The sequence below is a fragment of the Triturus cristatus genome, chromosome 5_2, assembly GCF_964204655.1.
Source record: "Triturus cristatus chromosome 5_2, aTriCri1.1, whole genome shotgun sequence".
Taxonomy (NCBI): domain Eukaryota; kingdom Metazoa; phylum Chordata; class Amphibia; order Caudata; family Salamandridae; genus Triturus; species Triturus cristatus.
In genome coordinates, this window is record NC_140588.1 from 449,008,294 (window position 1) to 449,030,368 (window position 22,075).

Below are 22,075 nucleotides of genomic sequence, written 5' to 3' on the forward strand. Positions count from 1 at the left end.
GCCGAGAGGAGGAAGGATCGACACCAAAGGAAAAAGCGGAGCCCCAGCGCCTACAACTCCCAGAGGTCTTCGCTCTATCGTCGCGCCTGATGACATCAGAGGGCAGGAAGCCCTCATAAGCGAGGGGCGCCTCCCGCAGCGCGGGACGCGCGCGGGCTTGCCCGGGCGAAGCCCGGGCCAAGGGCGGGCCCATCTCGCTCCCGTCATCGCCAGGAAGAGGCTGGGCTGGGCCCCCCCTCTTTGACCTGATTTCCATTCTTAAAGGTACTGTGACTAATACGGGGTGTGTTATCCCCATTTGCAGTGACTTTGGGATTGTGTTTCACTGGTGTACGAAACCTTTTGAGGCTGTATGCCTGTCTCACATATCAAACTGCAATTGTAAAGTACATTTTGTGAATTCTCTGGGTTCTAAAATAGCATACACGGTTGTATCCATAAATTTATTATTATGGTTATATAAATGCTTTATATTGTTTGTTTACATTAGCTTATATTACTTCTCTTCATCATAGTCTAATATTTTAGTGTAGCACTTCGATTCCTATTTTTACTGCAGATAGGGTAATGGCCGGAAAGGGTAAACGCACGGGGGGGCGGGACAGTTACCGGCACCCTTGACCAGTTTATAACGCGAGCTGTCTCAGTCTTAGAGCATGAAATCGCCATTACTGAGCGGCGACTCTCTTCCGAACCAGCACTGATAAGACGCTCATCTATTGGGCCTTTAGCAGTAGCTAAATCCCCTATTAGACCAGACAGGCCTGTGGTGGATAATCCCTCTCAGCTCGAGGATCTTGAGGCAAGTCCCATTATGAACCAGAATAGTATAAGGATTTCTGAGGCCTCCGGTGAGGTCGCTTCTGTAGATGAAAATTCTATTAGACCCAATGTAATATATCCTCAGACACGAGCTAGTAAGAAACCGAAATCTAAAAGTACGACTAATCCTAAAAGGAAAAGAGCTGAGGATATTCAAGGTGGGAGGCAGCCGAAATTCCCTAAAAAGAGTGCCAATCCAAAAAACGTTTCCTGCACTTCATCGATGAGGGAGTGTGAAACTAATAATGTGGGAAATAAGAACTCCCCTGACCAGCTGAAATCTGATGAGCTGATCATCCAAATCGAGCAGATGGTATGTTCATTATTACTCCCTTTGGTTGAGAGGGTCAAACTGATTAATACAAAAGTTGAACGCCTCGAGCAGACGATGCTTGATAATTTCTGCTCTTTAAAAAATGTTATTAAACTTGCTACGCGAGAGAGAGATAATCCTAACTCTAACCAAGTAGCTATGGCAGCACCCATAACAAATACCATTACTATCCCTGCTGCTGACCCTGTTGTAACTATCAGTGATAGGTTAGGGACTGACCCACTTATTGACCCGGCTAATACCTGTCACTCCAAGCTACGGACAAGTCTTACTAGAAGCAAACATGGGGGTAACGACACTGCGGAGAATCCTATTAGGGTAAGCAGGGGTGTGAAGGCAGGACCCAGCAGTTCAACCCACATTGATCTAGCGAAACCTCCAAATGTGCACATCCATCTTCCCCCAGCTTCTCTTCCTTACGTAGCAGTATTAACTGGCGTCCCGGAATTAAAAGACGACAAGTCTGAATCTTACCCTGAACTTAAAAATAAAGTGACCTTCTGGCTAAACAAAAACAGACCTATTCACGCTGGTCTGGATGGGAAAATTTTATTTGCCAGAAGGGTCTGTTGGGTCGGAACAAGACCAAAAGATGTCGAGGGTGATTGTATTCTTGTAAATTTTCGGGACAGACGTATAGTGCGTCTTATCTGTGATGATCCACTCTCTGGGGGCCAACCGGGGATAGGGGTGCGCGACCTGGATTATTTTTATAATTCAGCCACCAACTGTGCCGAAAGACTTTTCCACCATTGGGGAATGCCGAGGATGCTGCCTGAGACCATTATTCCTTATTTTGATTATTACAATCCCAATTACAACTCAGGCCATTTTGATTGACCGGAATTCCAGTCTTCAAGGGAAGTTATGACGGATGAAGTTGTCCCTATGGACAAAAGGGCTGAAGTCGAGTTCCCCCTATCCGGGACGCCAAACATAGCCAGGCACTCCCCTTTGCAAACGTGTTTAGAACAGCCAAATCATCATGATGAAAGGACAAATATTATCTGTCAGGTTAATTTGCCGGGAACAGGGGTGGGTTCAATGATTTCGTGGAATGTTGCCGGGTTGAAGTCAAAAATGGACTCCCCAGAGTGGGTCCAATTTATCGGCAACTTTGATGTCTGTCTCCTTCAGGAGACTTGGTCCTGTGAGCCCCAGCTTCTCCCGGGTTTTTTGAATTTCCACGTTCCCGCATCCAAGGGACCCAAAGGGCGCCCTATGGGCGGCTTAACAACATGGGCACGCCAAGATTTATTCTTGGTGGCCGATGAAATTCACACAGGGTCTCCTGACATTCAACTGGTCAGACTATCCTTGGGTTCAGTGGGTGACGTGGATATCTATAATTTGTACCAGAGAGGGACCAACGGGACAAAGTCCAGGACTCTGGTTGCATTGGATTCCCTTATCGCCCAGCACTGATGTGAGAGGGGAGTGCTCGTTGCGGGGGATCTGAATGTAACCTTTGAACCACTTTTAAATTCAGACTCTTGTTGGGGACTTGACCCTGAAGAAGATCAGCTATGGGGTATCCCGGGCCTCGACATGGACCCAATAAAACGTTGGTCTGAGATCGCAGTCCAGGTCAACGCCCTTTGTTATGAAAGAGGCTTGAGGGCTTTGAATGGAAGAACCCCAGGGGACAAGGAAGGGGCCGAAACTTTTGATAATGGCCGTCACAGGAGCAGAATTGACTATGTCCTCTGTAGCATGAGGTTATGGCGGTTTGTAAAAGACATGGTAGTTGAACTCAGACCTGAAAGTGACCATAACCCCCTATGTGTAACACATTGCTGGTGGAAAAATGGCAATGCTAAAGCAGAGGAGACGATACTTAAGCCACCTGAAACATTCCCCTCCAACGACATGCGTAGGCTTAAGTGGAGTATGGTAAAGTCTAATGAAAAAGTTGTTGATAACATTGATAATCTGCTGTCTAAAGCTGTAGTGGAGTTTGAAAGTTGCATGTACATCGATTCAGGTATCTCACTAATCACTGGTCTCCATGAAGCATTTTTTGAGGAACTACGACAGTTCTTTCTTAAACCAGCTAGAAAAAGTAATCGACTCCCCCCAAAGCGCCTACGGTGGTATGATAAGGATTGCAAGAGTGCCAGAACTAATCTTATCACAGCCCTTTCCAGTGGTAGTACTGATTGTGTGAGGGAAGCCCGCCAATCGTATAAGAAATGTATAGCTCAGGCTAAAAGGAAATGGGACGAGCTCTATTGGTCTGACCTAAAGAATGCTAGCAATGCGAGGGACACACGGCTATTCTGGAATATTATTAAGTGGGGCAGGGGAGGGTTGCCTGGCAGACCCCTAAACCATGTTTCACAAGAAGACTGGGTAAACTATTTCAGACCCCAATATGCATGTGACTCCCAGATAAATCCCGTAGGGGAGATACCCCTTGTTTTTTTCGCTAGTGGTCCTTTCAGTACCAAAGATACCCTAATAGCTCTGGGATCCATAGCAGCTGGGCGAGCTCCAGGACCCGATGGAATCCCATCTGATCTTTTCCTCTATAACAAAAAGTCCTGGAGCAAATACATCACCTTACTGGCAAATGCTATTGCTGTAGGCGCCCCAGTTCCTAAATCCTGGGGGGGGCTGTCATAATTCCCGTGTTTAAGAAGGGTGACAGAACCCTCCCTGGGAATTACCGACCAATCAGCCTAATTGATACTATGCAGAAGGTCATAGGGAGAATGATACTGAACCAGTTATTAACGTGGGTTGATGATAATAAGATTCTGTCTCCCTTCCAAGCTGGTTACCGCAAGTCAACCAGCACATTGGATCAGGTCTTCCGATTTGTGCAACTCCACTGGAAAGTAGCTACTCTGGGGAAAGGCAGTCTCTATGTAGCCTTTGTGGACCTAAGAGCTGCCTTTGACCTCGTCCCTCGCCATCGGATGTGGGTAGTCCTCGAAAAACTAGGGCTCCCAGTCGAAATCCTGACTCTGTTAAAGAGGCTCCATGAGTCTAATTTCGCTAAAATACAGTGGGGAGGAGTGGGCGAAGTCACCCCAGAGTTTCCGGTTGAACGAGGTGTGCGGCAAGGCTGCACTATGGCCCCTACCCTCTTCTCCCTATATATTAATGGGATAGCCCAATCTATGCTTAGCGCCATTACTGATACCCCAAAGCTTGCTGGAGTTATCACTCCGAAATTAATGTTTGCAGATGATACGCTTCTCGTATCAAAAACCCCAAGTGGTTTGCAGAAAGCGCTACTAGTTTTTGAGGATTTCTGCCTTGGCCACGGTTTGGAGGTAAACGTGGCTAAGACGAAATTTATGGCCTTCAACCCGCATCCAAGCTTTAGAGCGAGAAAGTTTTTTTGGGATGGGCAACCAATAGAAATGGTCTCCAATTTTGTTTATTTGGGCATACATATAACTAGTAGTAATAAATGGGATAAGCATATAGAGGTAGCCGCCCTGAAACTTAGGCAAAGTTCGGGTACAATAATTAGTGAACATAAAAAATCTTTCACTAAGCCCGTAAAACCTGTACTCCAAGTTTATGAGGCTAAGGCCTTGGGTTCAGCGTTGTATGGGGCAGAACTATGGGGGTTTAATCGGCTGGTTCCTTTAGCCTTAGCCGAAAATTCATTCCTCCGTAGCATAACAAGCCTCCCCCAGAGTTCCCCTATGGTTCCTGTGAGGTATGAGCTGGGTAGGAAGGCCATTGTGGATATTGCTAGGCTTCGCCTGGTTCTATACTGGCGAAGGCTCCGGACTACTCCTGAGCTCTCCCTGTATGCCCAAGGGCTCATGGATGTCATAGATTTAGACGCTTTTCACAAGATCGAATGGTTGAGGCAGCTTCGCCAGACCTTGACACTCATGGGCATGGTGGGGTTATGGCGCAATACAGCAACTGCTCAGTTTCCCACAAAGAAAACTATAAAAGCTATCTATTGGGAATGTGTCGACCATCAGGTGTGGAGTCGAGCTACCCCTAACGGGATGGGTGGCCGCTATTTAGATGCCAAGACCACGCCTGTCCTTGAACAATATTGGGACTTGATTGCGAAACCCAGAGACAGGAAGCTCTACTTTCAGCTTAGAGCAGGTTCTCTACCACTTAAGTCCCTTACAGGCAGGTGGTCTAGCCCACGAGAGGAAATTTGCCCTGCCTGTGGGTTACAGGCAGAATCTATTGCCCATTTCTTGTTTGTTTGCCCTGTGCTAGCTGCTCCTAGACGAGTGTGGTTATCACCACTGTGTAGAAACTTGGGTACCAGGAGTAGTGTTGTTGCTCTGAGAATTTTATGCACCAACACTTCCCCAACTATTTCTATACCGATAGCTAAATTCTTGGGTTGGGCATGGTCTCTAAGGGCGAAAGCCTGTGCCAAATACCAGAATACTTCCCACCACACAACCCAACTTGCTGTTACCTAGTGTGAAATTCTATTAATTGTTTTTCCATAGCACTGTAGTTGATGGGGATTTATTAATTATGTATTGTTAAAATTGTTGTCACTTTGACTAGTTTAATGTCTTTTTTAAAAAGAAATTTTTAACTTATTTATTGATGGACTTAAATATTTTAATGTATTTTATCTGCAATGTTTGGATTTATGTTTGTGTCTTTTATGATTTTTTTCTAAATCGAATAAAGACTGATGATGATGATGATTAAACAGAGTTGTGGGTTGCCATGGGAGCGTGGGGGCTTTGATGCTCGATGTTTGGGGAATGACAGTTGAGATGAGCTGGCGGAGAGCGGAGTCACGTTCAACTAAACCAAGATAAAAACTTACCTTAACTTTACCTCTGCGTTGCGGTGTTACTTCACAACATAATTTTGGCAACAAGTTGCCCACCCGCTTGCGGTGCTGTGGTTGTTAAGTCAACTCCAGAGGAAGTTAAGTGCTGAAAGAAGTCAGAGCATGAAGGACAGGAGTGCTACCCACGGTGACAAATGAAGGTTGTAGTGCTGCTTGGGCGAGGGGCCGTGCTACAAGTCACCGCTGTCCCATGAGCCCAGGATCTGATTGGCACCTAAGGATTGTGGTGTGGTAAAAACTATATTGCTGCGCTGGAGGCGTTCACCAGCGTTTTGCAGCGTGAGGTAATGTGCCATGTTTCTCCAGTGTTTTGTGGCATTTTGAAGGCGCTTAGTATATCTTTATCAAATCGCAGCCAGTGAATACATTAGACATATCCTTCGGACTGTGGACCCAGCTAGCGTGTGTTTGAAGGGAGACTGTGGCATTTGACATCGGAGAGAATCTGTGTTATGAATGTTCATCTATCAACTCTACATTTGCTATCTTTAGAGTAATTTGTGTTGCTGCAGTGCGACAGCAGTTTTAACTGGTGTTTAGCCTAGTGCATGATTCTAGCTCGTTTGCTGGTTTAGCAGAAACAAAGCAGCAGTGTCACATCAGCGGTATTGGAGGCAGGCGTAGCAACCATAACTCAGTCAAGGAGCAGGGGTGCTGAGGACATACGCGCGTGTACAGCATTGTCAGTGAATAATAAGAGCAGGAGTGTCAGGTCAGCGTGCAAGATTCTTTTGCGTGCTGTACGATTACCTGGAGTGTGCTGTGACTTGAGATACAGCATGCTGCTTATCTGTGGTGCTCACTGATCTAACATACTGAGTGCTTCACGATCTTCACTCCTGGAGCTTGTGTGAGGAACACGAAGTCTCCATATTAATGAGAAGATTAGAGGAAAGGTCATTGCGTACAAGGAGGGAGCGACGAGAAATAAATACTTCTGGATAGAAAGGAAACACAAAGAAACATTATTGGGTCAAATGTATTAGGACAACATTCTTTTGAATGAGTGTATGTATATATATATATATATATATATATATATATATATATATATATATACATATATATACACACACACATATATGTATTCTTGTTTTTGCAATTGTTTAGAATTTCATAGAAAGTTGATTTTTCTAATTTTTATGTTTTTTTCATTATCTCCTTTCGTGACTTCAAGATGGATGGGGCGTCCATAGCACCAGCCTCACCTTATTTTTTTTTCTCAAGTGGGTGAGCCACCTGTTGAATGGGAGAAGTGGCTAGAAATATTTGATAATTATTTAGAGGCACCGGATGGGCAAGATTTTACACACAATCGCAGAAAAACATAATTGCTCAATGCTTTAGGTAAGGAAGGGCAGCATATTTTCAGGTATTTGTCTGCTCTACCGATTCAGGAGGGTCAACCAGTGTTAGATGTTTATGATGAAACACGTAAAAAAATTGGAGTTGAAGTTTGCCAAGGGAACAGTTTCGATGAGGTGGCAACTATGCAAAAGTCAGGAAATGTTAGCAAGGCAGACAAAGGGCAGTCCTTTGGCAAGATTCATGGTAAAAGGTGGTTAAGATGTAGTAGTTACATTCATTCTTCTGAAGCAAAACATTTTTTGCTATTGGTAAAGAGTGTCGCAAATGTGGGTGCAATGGACATTTTGTTCACATGTGCAGAGCCCCATCAAGAGGTAAGCTGGCATTGGTGTCTAATGAGAGTCCCTCTATGTCTAGTAGCGAGGGGACGAACAGGGTTGTGTGTGTGGAAGAGAATGACAACAATGTGGGAAGAGGAGTGTGACAATCAAAAGAGTTTGTAGTACGCGGCGGAAAGTTGATTTGATGGTAGACTCAGGCTCCTTATATACTATTGTGCCAAAGAAAATGTTTATGTCAAAGTGGCCAGGCATGAGAGTACTTCCTAAAGACATTCATCAGGGTGGTTAACAGGGTGAGATGATTGACATCATGGGCTACATGGTGGTGGACTTTAGCTTTGATGGGCAAAATATCGATGGCAAAGTGTATATTGCTGACTCAGGTCCACCAATATTAGGGTGGATCCACCAGTATGATCTACACATTGTGATAAATCCAAGGGCTCCTAATCAAGTCACGGTTGTTGGGGAAATAACATTGGAGGATGTTCTTGAGGATGCACAAAATATGTTTAGGAAAGAGATGGGTTTGTTAAAAGGATATATACACAAAATCCGATTGAAGCAAGGAGTGGTTCCAGTAAGACAAAGTGAGGAGAGTGCCCATAATGGTTAGAGAAGAAGTAAAAAAATGCTAGACTAAATGTTAGAGAGTGGAGTGATAGAACCTGTAGAACATTCTAGTTGGATTTCTCCTGTTGTGATCACGCACAAGGTGGATGGTAAACTCAGGATCTGTGTCGACTTGAGAAGTTTTAACCAAAATGTGGTGTCTGATCATTTTCCTCTTCCTGAAGTTAATGAGCTAGTCTCTTTGCTTAAGGGTGGAAAATATTTCTCAAAATTGGATTTCCGTCATGCCTATCAAGTAAAGTTACATGAGGAAATAAAGGCTTTAACAGCCTTCATAACTATAGAGGGCATATTCCAGTTCACGCGGATGCTTTTTGGTTTTTGTTCCACAGCCAGTGTCTGAGAGTTATTACAGAGGTTTTCAAAGGTATTGGTAATATTGTCGTCTTTCAGGACGATATTTTAATTTATGGTGACACAGTGGAGAATCATAACTAAACGTTCAAACAAGTTTTGGACAAAATTGATAAAGCAGGGTTGATGTTGAGGAGGCAAAAGTGTGTCTTCTTGGCTGAGGAAGTGGATTATATTTGACACACTGTCAGTGGAAGGCGGTAAACCCAAGAAAGATCTTTTAGTAGCAATTAAGACCGCTCCTGCACCTTGTGACAAGGATCAGTTAAGATCTTTCTTAGGTTTAGTGGAATACTATTCCAAATTTGTGAAATACTTTGCATCTAAAACAGAAGATCTTAAGGTGTTATTGAGAAAGGGGGTGAACTTCTGATGAGCAGCCCCTCAAAAATTGAGCTTTGAAAACATTAAAAAAAGAAATCTGTGAATCTCACATTTTGGCACCTTTTGACATGACTCGGAAATCTGTAATTACTGTGGATGCAAGTGGAGTTGGGGTTGTGTTGTCCCAAATGCATTATAATGTTGAAAAAACAGTAGCTTTTGCTTCTCTCTCTCTGATCAATCCCTAACATCATTATTCTGTGCTAGAGAGAGAAGCATTAGCTGCTGTTTAGGGAATGGAATATTTCAGAACTTGTGTGGGGCAGTCAGATTAAACAGATCACAATCCCTTGACGAAAATCCTTACCCCAGGAGGAGCTGGAAAGGGTTCAGCATGCCTTGCCAGGTTGGCGGCACGCTCCCAAAATTTAATTTTACGTTGCAGTACATACCTGGATGGAGAAATGTACAGGCAGATTGCTTGGCTTGCTTGCCTATGGATTGGGAACTTGTTGATGGTGAAGCTGTGAAGAGAAGTGAAAGAGAGGGTGCTGTTGCCAGCATAGAGGGTGTGATATGTTAGACCTCGGGTGATGTGGGCACAGAGGTGTGGTGTGAGGCCATGCTTCATTATGAGGTACTAAGTGGTGTGGTTAGTTTAATTTTGAAATTTGGGAGGATGGAGAGTACCTTACCCAAAGCCTTGCGCATGTATGGGGAATTGGTGGATGAGTTATCTTTGGTGGGAGACATGGTTTTGATCTGGGATGAGAAAATAATACCACCCATTAGAGTCAGGAAAAAGTTGTTTGACATAGGTCTTGAAGGACATTTGGGGCAAACTTTGACACAAAAACTTCTCAGAGTGGAGTTGTGGTGGCCTGGGATGGATGAGGATGTGGTGAACTGGGTTGAGAGTTGTGCGGAGTGTATGGAAGGTCCAAAAAGTTGAAGGTGGGAAGTCAGTCAGATTTTGGTGGCATGCGTGAGCCAGGTTAAGTGTGGCATACGGTGTGTGCTGCCTTTATTGGCCTGATGGTTGGCGTAAGGCACGGTCAGAGTTTTGATTTGGTGTTATTGGATGTGCACTCAAGGTGGTGGATAGTAAGATTTATGAGTGAAATAACGACTGCAGCTACCATAGGAGTTTTGAGCGAGATCTTTAAGGAGGAAGGTTTTCTGGAGTGCATTATAACTGATAATAGCACGCAATTGACGTCCCATGATATGAAGAGGATTTTGGTGGTCTCTGGTGTCAAACATTCTCGCACTTCACTATATAACCCACCAGCAAATTGTATTGTGGAAAGGGCCAACAGAATGATGAAGGAGGAGATTCAGTTGGTGGTGGTGAATAAACTCAGTGTGGAGAGTACTGTTGCCAATTTGGTTCGGGCTTATCGCACCACGGAAAATGCGGCTGTGAAACTTACTCCATTTTGGTTGATGAGAGGTAGAAAACCCAACACTAAGTTGGTTCCATCTTGGATGAGAGCTTTGTTAAGAAGTGACACTGAGAATTTTGTGAATGGAGGTTCTAGTGGAGAAGGCAAGTCTCACTTCGGTGTTGAGACAGACAGATGTAGGATTAAACTTGGTGATTGGGTTACGGTCAAACGGGTCGTGCCATCAGAGGTTTGAGTATGTTTCAGGGTCGCTATCCGGTCAAGAGAGTTTTTAGGTGGCATGTGGTCCTCAAAAATGGTGAGAAGTGGAATTGCAGAAGGTTGGTGACATTTCAATCTGGTAAGGATGGACAAGACCTATGTGGAAAGGAGGATGAAAGTGTGTGGTTGGGGAGTGAAAGGTGTTTTCACAATCATGTATTTGGAGGAGATCTGGAGGCACAAGTGACTGATTCCAACAATGGTATGTCTTCAAGGGAGGATTTTAATCCAGTTGCAGACACCATTCATAATCAATCATTGGGGTACAATTCTACTCAAGTGAGCCAATCGGTGGATTCCAATTCTGTCCAGTCCTTGAATTCTGAAGCTGGAGAGATTTCTGGAGTTCCAGCTGGGCAGGGTGGTTTAAAGGTTCAAAGGCAGATCAGGGCTCATGCTTATTTGCAAGATTATGTGGTGTAAGGTGAGCATTTTGGTGTGTTCCTGTATAGCTTTCCCATGTAGGATCCTGTTTTCATTGGATATGGCTTACTTCGGTTAATTAGCATTCTGTTTCTATAGGATATTACTTACCACTGTTAATCAATTTGTTGTTCTTTTCACTTGCTTTTCTTCCTGCCTCGTTTTGTTCAAGGGTGTTCATTCTGTATATGAAGGGGAGAAGATATGTTGTAATGTTTTATTTATATTCTGTTCAAGTGTGCTGTGCTCCGTTTGTGGAATGGAAGAGTTGTGGGTTGACATGGTAGCGTGGGGGCTTTGACACTCGATGTTCGGGGAATGACAGTCGAGCAGAGCGCGGGGTCACGTTCAACCTAACCAAGATTAAAACTTACCTTAACTTTACCTCTGCGTTGTTGTGCTACTTCACAACAGAGCTCCCTGGCAGAACATAGAAGGCCTGTCTCCAGAGGAGCTGGCAGACAGGAAGGATAAAAGTGAGTTTACACTGCAGATAGTCAAGCTCAAGATGGAGAAGAAACCCGATTCAGACAGAGCCACGGCTGAAAAGAAACTGCAAATGGAGGAAAGAAGAATAATCCACGAGCGAAGTCTCAAAGTGCTTGACATCAGAGCCAAGCAAGTGGAGTCCAGCAATAATGGTGGCAGCATACCCACAGTGTCTGAAAGGGACAAGAAGGTCTCGTACTCAAAGATCTGGTGCACAGCTATGTGGCTGGGGATTACATAGACATGTGGTTTTCTGCCTATGAGGTGGTCCTTAAGATGTACAGGGTCCCGAGTTTTGGGGGCATTACTCTAGAAACACATGCCTAGAATGGGAAGGGTTACATTGCTTACACTGGAGTTGGGGGACAGATGAATTATACTTCAATGAAAACCACCCTTGTCACCAAGGTTGGACTCATCTCAGAAGTAACACATTCAGTTCAGGGATAGCAAAAGATATAGAACGAGTCTTGTGTGAAATTTGGCACTGAATGGTTGGGTGCGGGGCACCAAATTTGATGACTTTACTGGGTTGTTTAATCGAACACTGAGAGAGGACATGATCATGTAATGTTTGGTGGAGTTGCGCCAGCACCTGGTTAACAGCAACCTCACTGACCCCAGGGAGCTTGCAAATGAGGATGACCTCTGGATCAGTACCAGAGGATCCAGGAAGGTACCTGGAAGTGACCCAAGAAGGGTGGTACAGGTTCCCCCTAGAAGAAAGAGGGGGAGGTTAAAGATGACCCAGGCAAATCCCAGAATAAGGTGGGGGGGAAAGGGTGCCAAAGCCCCTGCCAAGAAACAGAGAGGTTGTCTGGTGGGTGGGTCCCTATTTCTAGCCCCGGTGCTTTGATTGTTCTGAGCAAGGACTCAAGCAGGGGGACTCGATCTATCCAAAAACCAGTCACTGGTGGAATCTCTACAGGGGTGGCCAATGTGGCCTCAGGGATGAGTAGTCCCCAGGAGCAGGACATAGAGCATGCCAGGATTTCACTAGGCTGGGATATAGACAGAGGGTGAAATAGTGATCTCTGAGGGTGTGTCAGACCACCGCAACTCTTACCTTGACTTGCGGTAAGATCTTGCAGAGACAATATGGCCAAACTCCGCTTGTGGATGCGTAAAGCAGGTAGGAGGAGAAGGTTGGGGTGCGGGGATGAAGGCCAAAAAATGAAGATATTGCCTTTGGTTGATGTTTAGGGTATTTACCTAAGGGAAACAACAACATCAATTGGTAATAGCAGTAGGATCCTTGTTATGGTAGGTTCTGCGCGGTGCCCCAAAGGTTATGAACAAAAAAGCGCTCCAGCTCTATGCTTCAAAGTTGTAAGAAATAAACAAGCGCTCCTGCGCGGTGCCCCCAAAGGAAATATAAAGTTTATAGATTATGGTGAGTAGGCAAATGCCTGACCTCACCAACGAATGCTTCTGCTGAAAACTACCATTAGGCTAATACTGTTTTAATCTTTCTAGCACATTTCACGGACTTAAAAAATAAAATAAAATAAAAGAATTGTAGCACATTTTACTGACTTTAAAAAAAAGAATTGTAGCGCATTTACTGACTTTTTAAAAAGAATTGCACTTTGCTTACTTGCACATTTCACTTTTGGTCCAGTTTCCTGCCTCGGTCCCCGCAGTTGATCGCTATTTGTGTGGAGGGCGTGGCTAACAGCTGCAAACCACTCGCAGGGCACTTCCGGTCAAAGAGGGATCAGAGTAGTCTTTACGCCTGCCCCTCTACATAGAGCGATGTGCCAGCGTGCGCGCCTAAGGCAAGCCCGTCTGTGCCCATCCACACCCGGCCGGGACCAGGGGCCAGGACCCCTGCTCCTCGTAACACAGACCTCAAGAGCCCTCTCGCCTATTCTAGAAACGCTCTTATGGCGCTAAACAAATATGCCCCCGTCACACACGCAATGTGCATTAAAGCATCTCCAGAACATACTGAAGGGCCATATTCATGCATAACACGGATCGAGCAGCCACTCAAAGAAATGAGTGACCAGTCAAAACTCAAATGTCTATACCTCAATGCCAGATCGGTCCCCAAGCACTCCTTTGAGATCTGGGACATTATCAAGGAGATAGACCCCGACCTAGTCTTTATTACCGAAACCTGGCTAGACGGCAATAACTGCCCGGATATTGCAAACACCCTAACCCCTAAATACATAATATTAAGACAAGACAAGCAAGGATGAAAGAGAGGAGGGCTTGCCATCATATTTAAAGACAACCTCAATTGTCTCCCTATCACAGTAGCCCAGCTCGGCGACCATGAACTACTACCATTTCAAGTTTCTAGAGGAAACAACATTCTGCTAGGTGGAGCCGTGATTTATAATCCCCCTGGTTATCAAGTAGAACTCGGTGCCAAGCTGCTCACACAGCTATTCCCCGCCTGCCTAAAACACAAAAACTTTATGGTAGTTGGAGATTTCAATGTGCACTTCGAAAAACTAGACAACACTGTGGCCACACACCTGAACAATGACATGCAGATCCTCCAACTTAAACAATGGATCCTGGGTCCCACACACAAGGCAGGCCACACATTGGACTTACTGTTTACCAATATTGAGACCACTACGATTGAGGAGATTAAACCAGTCACCTGAACGGACCACTCTTTAATTACTTTCTCATTTACCCAACCTGCAACACCTTCTAGAGCCCCCATACCCAGAGCCTGGAAACTAGTCACCCACGACTAGTTTCAGCTCCATTGGCCAACTGACAATCTTGAAGATTTAGGAACACTTCCCACTGACAGAGGCACAGCAAATCTCAAAAGAGAGATCACCAACACACTGAACCTTTGTGCTCCCAAACTTAAATCTAAATCCACGAAAAGAAGTATATCAGAAAAGTGGTACACACCAGAACCTAAGGCACTAAAAGAGAATTGCAAAACTTTGGAACATAATTGGAGAATGTCTAGATCAGACATTGATCAGCTATCTTACAAAACCGAACTTAAGAATTAGAATCATGCTATCAAAAAAGCTAAACTGACGTATTTTGCACAAAGCATAAACGAAAACAGCAATTCAGCAAGAAAGCTATATAAAATCATACAAGAGTTATGCAAACCGACCTGCATGTCCCAAACTCTGCATCCCTCAGCAGAAAGCTGTGAAACGATCAGTAACTGTTTTACAGACAAAATAAGCACTATCTACTCGACATTCAATATTAATGCCCCAGCAGACCCCACTAATTGGGAAAGGACAGACCGTCACTCTGAAGCTCATGCACAACTAGGCAGCTTCACCCCATCCACAGAAGAAGAAGTTGCCAAGACTATGGGAGAAGTCAAATCAGGATCGCCCCTTGATCCTTGTCCACACTTTATTTTTAGGCAGATCATACCCACCCTTACCCCATTCATGACGCAGCTATTTAACAAATCTCTAGAAACTGCAGTCTTCCCTGAGATCTGTAAACGGGCCATAGTAACCACCCTACTGAAGAAGGGGGGCTCAGATGTCACCAATCCAGTCAATTAAAGACCAATTTCCCAACTTTCATACCTCTCCAAGGTTAAGGAGAAGCTGATCAATAGACAGCTGTCTAACTATTTAGAAGACAATGACCTGCTGGACCCCTCCCAAACGGGCTTCAGGGCCACCAACAGCGCAGAGGCAACTCTTCTGGCTGTTTTGGATAATGTAAGAACATCACTGGACTAGGGAAAGTCTGTGTCCCTGATCCTGTTTGACCTGTCGGCGGCGTTCGACACTGTCTCCCACCACCTCCTACTAGAAAACCTGCACGGAAAAGGGATACACGCAAAGGCCCTTCAATGGTTCAGTTAGTTTCGGAGCAACAGAACTCAAACCGGGCAACTGGATGCCTTCTCATCAAGCCCTAAAACATTAAGTTGTGGTGTCCCACAGGGAGCATCCCTTATCCCCACTCCATTTAATGCCTATGTCTCACCCTTGGCAAAAATTGGGACAAAGTGAGGTTTCGGTGTGTGCTCCTATGAGGATGACACGCAACTAACAATAGCCATTGGAGATGGGCACGAGGACATCAAAAGAAAACTCAGTAGCTGTCTCACTGAAATGGCTAACTGGATTTCAGCCCATTGTTTAAAACTCAATGAAGATAAATCCGAAATCCTGGTCCTCGGTGGAGCTAACCACATCTGGGACACATCCTGGTGGCCCCACTCACTTGGAGAAGCCCCAGCACCCAAGCAATGCGCAAAAAACCTGGGTGTGATAATCGACAACAAATTATCTATGCAAGACCATGTACGAACGCTTTGTGGAAAAAGCTTCGCCACACTGAAGCTTCTAAAAAGGCTCTTTTCCTGGATCCCCCTAGAATGCAGAAGGACAGTTAGACAGGCCCTGCTGGTTAGCAGACTGAACTACGGAAATGCTCTCTTTCTGGGCATGCCAGACTACCACTTCAAACGCCTACAGGTGGTGCAAAACGCTGCAGCCAAATTGGTGTGTGACAAAGGCAAATATAGCTCAGCGACGGACTGCCTAAAACAACTTCACTGGCTAACCATGCGCCAAAGAGCATGTTTCAATTCTTAGGGCGTACCCACAAGGCACTCCACCACACAGGCCTTAAGATTCTTCAGAATAAAATGCGCTTCTACATCCCTCCCAGATGCCTAAGGTCACATCATCAAGTGCTTGCCGAAACTAAAAGTATTAAAAAGTCTAGGGCAGGAGGTCGCACCTTTTCGCATCTTGCAGCACTGCCCTGGAATGAGCTTCCAGTTTTACTTAGGCTGACTAAAGAATACACCACTTTTAGGAAAAAACTCAAAACAAAAGTATTCCCTAAAGACTGATGTCACATCCAATAGCTACACCGACCCTAAGCACCACCATTCCGCTACTTCAGCGCCGTGATATCGCAAAGGGATGAATGTTGCGCTATATAAATAAATAAACAATCGCTCCTGCACGGTGCCTACAAGCGCTCCTGCGCTGTGCCCCAAAGGTCATGAACTACAAGCGATCCTGCGCTATGCGAAAGCCGTACAAAAGCAAGCAAATTGTTCGAGCAAGACCATAATGGTGTTCTCCTGGGGGAGCTTGTGCGTCTTCAATCAAACTGCAGGCTGTACTCACTGGCATGCAGGAAGGCTTCTTCAAATGGCCAATGTTCGACGTGATGTCAGTAAACTCCAAAGACTGGAGACGATGCAGCGCCGGATTTGAATATGGTGTAACCCGGAAGCGGAAACCAGTCCTGCTTCATCTCGCCGTGACCCAGAAGTGGTGGGCAGGGTGCCGATCATATCGATATTGGCAGTGTTCCGTTTCTTCCCGATAAGTGTCTACAGCATGTTCCGGAGTGGAACGGCTGCAAGCAATGAGACCCCAGGTCTGAATCATGACAGAGTGGGAGTCATTACTTCCACTAGGTTGAAGAGAATGGGATCCAAGTCACTGCTCTGGGGGATACCGGGGCCAGCCAGACCATTGTAGTCAAAAGGCTGGTTTCCTCAGAGCAGTACACTGGCCAGATGTGCAGGGTAAGTCAGGTCCAGGGGCAATACTTTTTCTGCCCCGTGGTCCTGGTATCACTGAAGTAGGGTGTGGAGGTTACCCAGAGGAAGGTCATAAATAGTCCCCAAATGCCCATAGACTACACTCTAGGGAAGAGAGCTGGGAGGGGCAGCCACCCAGGGCACCGTAACGGTTCAGTTCTGGTGTCCACTTCTAAGCTGTGGGTACAGAAGTCCACATGGAGGGGCAGGGTGAGGGAGAACTCACAACTGTCCCCTGTTCAGCATCAGGGCGCAGACCCTTGGGTAAAACGCCAGACTCAGAATCCCACCCAGGAGGTCTGTTGCTTAATACCCTGGGCTATTGACCTGGGTCTGAGTAACCTCAGAGGTCAGAGAGCCCCCAGAATCACAAAGGGAACTCCATGCCACCTCCAAGGCTGAAAAAGAGGCCTACCCAATGTCTACCCAATGTCTCTGCTTAAAGCTTCCACCTGGCAGTGGATGGCCCAGGCCTGGCTCTTGACACGGACAGTTGTCAGTGGCCTATGTTGGTTACTGTCCTCGTGGGCATTATTTTCCTTGGATTGAGAACAAAAGTCTGATCCAAGAGGTGGAATGGACCACATCACACTGTTGTCCATGGTGGTACTGTATGCCTAATGGGATGCATCTCTAAGCAAGTTAAGGTTGGGTACTTCACACATGAGGATCACAATTGAGGAGAATGGTTCCCAATGGGTCAGACCAGTGGCTCAGGAGAGTTTAGACAGAGGGATCCAACTAAGTTCAGAAGGGCCCATAGCTGACAAGTGCCAATATATTTACATATCGCACTTAGTGTAAACAACCAACTCCATCACCGTCGGCCTGAAAATGCACCTAGGTCCAGGACAACAGCAAACTGTAGTTTATTAATTTTACTTTTTATAGGCACATTTTGCTTTAAAACAGCTCTCTGGTTTTCCTTATCCATGTTTAATGATTTAGTTGTCTTTCTTGTTCATTAAATTGTCTCTATTTTACAAAATAGGTTTGGAAATGTTACTGTGTTCTCTTCTTTACTTTAAAATTGTTGGTACTGCTTGAACTTAACCCATACTGATTGTCTGCATGGTCTGTCATAGCTGACACAGGGGGAATGAGATATTCTCTCAGAACTATGTTTTGGCCTAACCAGGTAGTTTTGATAAAGGTGGGAGGGGTTCACCAACTCCTGAATTAAAAACCCAATGTTTGTTCACTGCCCGTGCACTCAGAAGGACTACCCCATGAGAGGTCCTTAACAAGACATGCAGCCAAGCAAAACTGCCAAACTCAGCTTGCCTAGAACAAGGCCACAGATTGCAGGGCCCAGGCTTTGGTTCCCTGGACCCAGCAAAGTCAGCAGCACCAACAGCCTAAAGACATTTAGGCCTCTCTGATTGCTTATCTTACCCTGCAGGCGGAGACTGCCCCCCCCTCGGAGGGAGTTACGTGCCATGGGGACCTGAGGAACACTCACGGTTTGCGGACGTCCCACTCTATGGGCACGCCCCATGGCCCTGCAAATCCCCCTTACTGGAACTATGTGAGTGGGACCAGATCATCAATTGCCATTGTGTGCGATGTACTTGTTGCCATTATGATTCATACATATTTTTCTATTGTGATCACATGATATTGCTATGTATGTAAGACATGACACCTTCTCCCCCCCCACCTTTCCTCTGGTTTACTTTCTCCCTTGATTATTGTTAAAAAGCCAATAAATGAAAAAAAAGAAAAGGGGCAGCGATCTTCATTTCCGGCTTACTGATGCCCGCCCTAATTATCATTTCTAATGACATAATAGCTCTGCACTCAGATTACATTTAGTCTTATCAACAAACTTACCACATGGAGGGTTCGGTGAATCCAGCCGTATGGGCTGGAGACATTAACATCAATTTGATAAAGTCCTTCCCTTGTAAATGTATGGTTCTGTTAAAAAAAAAAAAAAGATAATTTTGTAAATCAAGTAGAATTATTCAAAAGAAAATTAAAGTATTTCAGGCAAACAGCAAGTTATATGTATCGAAACAGAGGTTCTTCTAGTTTAGTTGGTGATTCATTCAAATTGTTTGCTATCAATAAAGGACTTCAAAACAGCCCAATTTGAAAGTACCAAGGTATAGTACAGTGCTATGAAGTACCTAAAAAAATATATTAGGTCAGATAAAAAGATGTGAGTGAGTAACAATGCATACGATTTCATAAATGCCACTGAAGCTCTGGCACTAGTGGATTACATTTATTGACTCTTCTATGGCCTCTCAGACTCCACACTTACCAAGGGCCTAAAGAAATGTAGCTCCACCACCCCCACACAAATGAATCTCCACTGCCTTCCCTTGCCAGTCTGTTTCATCAAAAGAATCTGCATCATCTATAAAGCCATTACAACCGACACACCTGCCTATCTGGCTAACAAGCTTATCAACTCCAGTGGATCTGGCTATACCCTCGGTCAGGACTATCAGACTAGAGACAAAGAAGTGCAAAATACCTAAAAAGGGCTTCTCCATTTATACATCCAGGATCTGGAATCAATATGAATACAAACACACACACACACATATACATACTTGGAGACTACCCCAACTCTAATCCAAATTTTGGAAGGCCTGAAGATACACCTCTTTAAAGACCACTACATCATGACAAAGTACAAAATATCGGTCTACTCTTTAAAATCTAGCTTCCCCTTCAGTCCTCTTTTGACTGGATCCTTGCCTTTGATCCCTCATAGGCTTCCTTTACCTTTTGGAAAGATTTTGTTAAACAAATAGTACATACAACATATTGCAGGAATTTCATACCCTTCCAAGACACTTTTCTAACACTAATTTTGCCAAAACTACTGAAAGGATATACCCCCAAACAAGTGAAATTCCTTGATTAAAGTTCTACTTTCATGACAAGTTTGGTATAGTTCCATTTAGACTTTTTCTGAAACAGAAGGAAAATATTCCTATGGAAGTAAAAATATGAAAGTTATGTTTAATCCCCAAAGCCTGCTTCTTTGTTTTACCCTCTGCTTAACTGATCTGCTTGAAACCAGCTAGGTCAAACTCAAATCAGATGACTATTTAAAAAAAAAAAAAAAGAAAAGATTTGTGGAGCTAATTATATTATGAAAACAAGAAAGTATTTTTTCAAACGAAAGTGAGACCTATATTGCAGCCTGCATAATATATATATATGTACAAATGATTTGCACAGAATGACTATTTTCAATCCATTTTCGATTAAGTACTAAGGCAGGGATTGTGGTGTGCGGGATTTCCATAGTTTGCTATTCTGTGAAATGTTACACTTACACCAGAATTACATGAAATACAAATTTGGCATTTAGAACTATATTTTAGCGCACGATGCATTGTCACCTTTATTTTGGATTCAAGGACGCATTTTGTATTAAATAGTTGCTCACAAAAGTGCTGTGAGATCGACCACTCTATTTCTGGTCATTAGCGCTGTTGACTTGATCCTCCACTCTAATTTTGCCACAAATGCAGTGTACTTTTGTGTTATGTTTCACTTGTATGTTGATGTAATGACTGGGGCCATTGTTATGCTGATGGAATATGGGTATGTGATATCACAATGCTGTAATGTGGTAAAGAATGTTCCTGGCGGCTGTTGGAGTGGTTGTCAGTTGTAGCGGATGTGTTGGTCCGTACTAGAAGTCTAACTTAAATAAAGTACGCTTATAAACCAACGTGTGTCAGAGTCATCTCAACATTATGTTACGTGGAGTAACTATGATTTCAGCAATTTTGCATAACAAGCATAACACAAAATTCCGGAAATTCATCAACTTACACCAGAGTAAATAAAATGTTGTCTATGCCCGTTTCAAACCCAGGGCCATCCATAGTTAGCACTTTAACTATTAGAACACGTCTATCTCCCAATCTAAATTCCAGTTCTCTGAAACTGAATATGGACAAAACTGATGTCTTAATCCTTGGACATCCTCCTTCCATTTGGTGTTCAGTTTGGTGACCCATGAACCTAGGTCAAGTTCCCACTCAAGGTGCCAAAAACCATGATTTTACATTCGACCATCAACTTTAGTTCTCTATTGATATAGGCAGAATCACTTCCTTCAGCTTTTTTATTTTTTAACAGAATGTTTTGCTAACTCTTGCCTAGGTTTCCTTTAGTTTATTGTAAAACTGTGGTTCAAACCATCATAATATCTAATTCATATGGGTACAGCGCCTTAGATCTTGATTAACCAAAGGACTGGTCTCCAGTCACCACTGCCAGCGTATTTTATGGTCTTTGCCCCCCACTCCTCATCTCTGGACATCGTCATGCTCTCCTTAGGCTCCTTATCACCAGTGCTCTATATCCAAAGCTCTCCGACTTCTCATCATCTCTACTAGTCACTTCTTCCCCAAAGTTATGAAAGCTCACCAAGGTGGTCGCACCTTCTTGCAGCTGGACCTTGGAACTGTAGCATTGGTTACTTAACCGGTTAGCTGTAATATTAGATAGGTAGGTTCTGTAGTCGTAATTCCAATTCCAGAGCCTGCCTGTTATGTACAGAGGCAGCTGCAGCTGGAACTTAGCGTGAATGGTTGTGTTGTAGCCAGGGCTGCAATAAAGCTTCCAGTTATGCTGAACTCTACTTGCCTTTCAGCATCTGCTTCGTATCCGATTTTCTTTTTTTTCACAAATATAATTTGGGATGTTCGTTTAGCTGACTCATTTTGTTAAACTGTCAGTAATCCTCAAGCCAGGACGCCCTAGTTGGGTGACAAACAATCATGCTACAAAAATACTATAGCATTACTGAGCCTATCTGCACTCTGTCTTTGTCAAGTTTTACACCGCTTGCCTATTCTCAACAGGACTTTCAGGTTAAAAATCAGGTACTGATTAGGTCAGGTCTGTTGTCTCTTTCTTGGCATGAAACCTTTCAAGCCATCAGAATTGCTGTGAGGTCTGTTGTCTGTGCCTCAAACATCGCTTACCTGGCACTCGTGGTATCCTGGACACACGACACTAATGATGCAGTGAAGGATGAGGCCAGGCATTAACTTGCAATGGGAA

At 44.4% G+C, this 22,075-nt stretch overlaps 1 protein-coding gene across 1 annotated transcript in view; it reads right to left on the minus strand.

Moving 5' to 3' along the window:
- The window catches only part of PKD1L1 (polycystin 1 like 1, transient receptor potential channel interacting), a 1,386,277-nt gene that overhangs the window by 1,103,957 nt on the left and 260,245 nt on the right, over positions 1–22,075 (minus strand). Inside the window, exon 7 of the mRNA XM_085607392.1 lies at positions 18,866–18,952. Within this exon, the coding sequence (XP_085463518.1) occupies positions 18,866–18,952 (87 nt within the window). The remainder of the gene's footprint in view (positions 1–18,865; positions 18,953–22,075) is intronic.